The following is a 3773-nucleotide window of genomic DNA, read 5'->3' on the forward strand; positions in this document are numbered from 1 at the left end:
TGTTCCTGGATGATGAACTCATCATGTTTGAATCAATCGAAGCTATTTAAAATTAGAAAGTACTGTGCGGAACACACTTGTTCCGTTAGAGATAGAGTGTATGCAAGACGTCAGGGAATAACTGACGTTGTAGCTGTTTTAATAATGGATAAATTTATTGATCCATCGACTGTATACACTCCAAAAGATATAGCGGAAGACGTTTTGAAAGTGCATGATGTTGCGCTAACATACATGCAGGCCTGGAGAGCTAAAGAAAAGGTGATAAAATTGGTGCGTGGAGATCCAGCCGAATCATATGCCAAACTTCCAGGTTTTTTTTATAACTTAATTTTGTATTTTATATTACTGACTGAATTGGTGTGAATTTTAAAAATGCAACAATCTGGAATGCAGTTTGTTTACATACTGAATTTCCAATATCCATTTTGTTTACTTTCTGTATCCAACTAGTATCCATTCTGTATATAATTTGAATATAATTGGTTTCCATGTTTAATCCAGCTAGTATACTTGTTGTGTTGTAATGTTCAGCTATATAATTATAAAATTAATTTAAAAACTGAAAAAATTTCAGGTTATCTATACATATTGGAGCAGACATATCCTGGTTCAGTTTTAAAATTAGAAAATACGGAATGTGATAAATTCTTATATGCATTTGTTGCATTAGAAGCATGTATATTGTAGGCCAATTGTAGTTGTTGATGGGGCAGCTTTGAGAGGCGCATATGGTGGAACAATGTTGACTGCAAGCACTATGGATCCAGAAGGTATTTTTTAAAATTTTTGCATTTATAATCAACAATAAATTTGTATGATATTTTGTTTTAATTAATGCATCAGGTCACATACTTCCACTTGCTTATGCCATAGTGGATTCTGAGAATTATGCAACATGGACCTGGTTCTTTGAACAGTTTAGGAAAGCATATGGAGAAAGGGAAAACATGTGTTTTATGTCAGATAGAAACGAGAGCATATGGAAAGGGACTGCAAGAGTATATCCTGGATTGGAACATTTTGCTTGCATATGGCACTTATGCTGTAATGTTTTGAAGAACTTCCATAGGAATACTGAAGATTTGAAGAAGTTATTTTTTACAATGGCAAAGATTTATACAATACAACAATTTGAGGCGATTATGCAAAGAATAGACCAGATAGATCCAAGAATAAGAGATTATTTATATGATATCGGGTATAGCAAGTGGTCAAGGGCGTATTCAAAATATAAGCGAACATGGACCATGACTTCAAACGTAGCCGAATCTTTGAATAATGTTAACAAGATAGCAAGGTGGTTGCCAGTGATTTCACTTCTTGAATTTATGAGGGTAACAGTTCAAAGATGGATTCATAAGCACAATGATGAGGCTGCAAAAATTAGATCAGAGCTTACAAAAAAATATGATCTTGTGCTCCAGAAAAGTATTGCTTTGTCTAGCAGTATGAGGGTATGATTTTTCCTTTATTATTTATTATTTAAATGTATTCATGTATTAAATTAGTATGATTATTGAATTAATTTTGTATATTTTTGTGTGTTAGGTAATACCATCAACAGTTGATATGCATGCTGTTGTTGATGGACCAAAGCGGTACATAGTAAATTTAAACACTAAGATGTGTAGTTGCGGAAGATTTCAAAATGATGAGATATCGTCCGGGCATGGAATAGCAGTTCTTAGATACAGAAGACTACATGAAACAGATTATTGCTCTCCTTTTTATAGCCTGAAGAATTTTCAAGGTACATATATCATCCCTGTTGAACCTCTCCCATGCGAGAGTACATAGGATATACCAAGTTATGTTTCAGAGCCTAAATTGATGCCGCCTGGTCCAAAGAGAGCAGCAGGAAGACCACAACTGGAACGCTGGAAAGGGTTTGCTGATGTAAAATTCAAAAGGTCTAAAGTTACTTGTAGTAGATTTCGTCAAGTTGGCCACAACAGGACGACATGTTCAAATTATCCTGTGCAAAAAAAATGATTATTTGTTTTGTCTTTTAGACTCATTTTTTGTTTTGATATAAAACATAATTGCTTTGAAATGCATTATAACTAAGTGTTGTTTAATATACTGTCCATTTTTTATACGCGATGCATTCATTAATCATACAAATTGCATACTGTTGGAAATAAAATTTATTTCAATTTAATATATAAGATAGTTTTAATATTAGTGATAATTATACAAGGTAATTATGGAATGCATTTGGTATCCTGAGTAATTAATGTAGTTTATCATGAATATTAATTTGGTTTCCAACGTGTGTCCTACTATAAATGAAATTAAAACAATTTTTATACCAATCTTATTCAAGTGTCATTCGAATACTAACTTCAGTTTATATCAAATCTTTATACTAATTCATGCATACAATATTCCAACAATCAAAACATTAAAGTCAGATGCATACATGTATTAATCAGATTTCATACACATTCCATCAAAAATATGTTTATAATATAAAACTGGCATCCCGAAAAATGGTATATTCAATGTGAAATATATAGCCCAAATAGTGAATCCAACTGGTATGAAGTCGGTATATAACTGACATCCTGATAAATGGTAATTCTTTTGTAGATGATATCTGACTGGAATTAAACATAATTGGTTTGAAATGCATTATAACTAAGTGTTTAATATACTGTTCATTTTTTATACGCGATGCATTTTTTAATCATACAAATTGCATACTGTTGTAAATAAAAATTATTTCAATTTAATATATAAGATATTGTTAATATTAGTGATAATTATACAAGGTAATTGTGGAATGCATTTTGGTATCTTGAGATATTAATGTAGTTTATCATGAATATTAATTTGGTTTTCAATTGTGTCCTAAGATAAATGAAATTAAAACAATTTTTATTCCAATCTTATTCAGGTGTCATTCAAATACTAACTTCAGTTTATATCAAATCTTTGTACGAATTCATACATACAATATTCCAACAATCAAAACATTAAAGTCAGATGCATACATGTATTAATCAGATTTCATACATATTCCATCAAAAAATATCTTTAGAATATAAAACTGGCATCCCGGAAAATGGTATATTCAATGTGTAATATATACCCCAAATAGTGAATCCAACTGGTATGAAGTCTGTATATAACTGGTATCCTGATAAATGGTAATTCTTTTGTAGATGATATCTGATTGGAATTAAACATATGATATTATATATCATCAAATACTTTAACACAAAAAATTGTCCAAAAGTTAAAAAAAAATAAAATGTTATTCTAAAAAAGTAGAAGGTGTAATAGACTAATCTAATTTCTTGTCCGTTGTCTTGGTGTAGGATAGTTGGTGGTATCCGGAACATGTTCTTTTGCTATGCGAGGTCCACCAAATTTGCTAGCAACCGTACCAGTAACTTCACTCTCACTAATCGCACCATCCTCATTCTTTGTTTTTCCATAATGCCAAAGGATTGTGGCATACCTTTGACGATGGTACTTTGCATCGATATCAATAGAACGCATATCAAAAACATCATTACTGATGTATTCAGCAAATAGACATGTGTACAAACCACAATCACTGAAAAAATGAAAAAAATAAGAAAGAAAAAAAAATTTAAGAAATAAATTAATTTAACTCTTTTCTAATGAAATCAGTTAAGTATAAAAATACGTACTTTGAAATATCTTCTTGTTGAGGAGCATGCATCATATGCTTGATATCAAGTGGGTCGGATTGAGACTTGTGTACATATTTAGGGAGTTTATTTGCATACAAATCAAGC

The 3773-nt window shown here is 31.0% G+C and overlaps 1 protein-coding gene across 1 annotated transcript; it reads left to right on the forward strand.

The window, feature by feature from the left end:
• Positions 1–144: 144 nt before the first annotated feature.
• On the forward strand, positions 145–3191 carry LOC125867182 (uncharacterized). Its single transcript, XM_049547612.1, has 5 exons — positions 145–261; positions 674–773; positions 847–1457; positions 1552–1608; positions 3171–3191. The coding sequence occupies exons 1-5, from the start codon at positions 145–147 to the stop codon at positions 3189–3191; spliced, it is 906 nt and encodes a 301-aa protein (XP_049403569.1).
• The last annotated feature ends 582 nt before the right edge of the window (positions 3192–3773 follow it).

The sequence above is a fragment of the Solanum stenotomum genome, chromosome 6 (genome assembly GCF_019186545.1).
Source record: "Solanum stenotomum isolate F172 chromosome 6, ASM1918654v1, whole genome shotgun sequence".
NCBI classification, from domain to species: domain Eukaryota; kingdom Viridiplantae; phylum Streptophyta; class Magnoliopsida; order Solanales; family Solanaceae; genus Solanum; species Solanum stenotomum.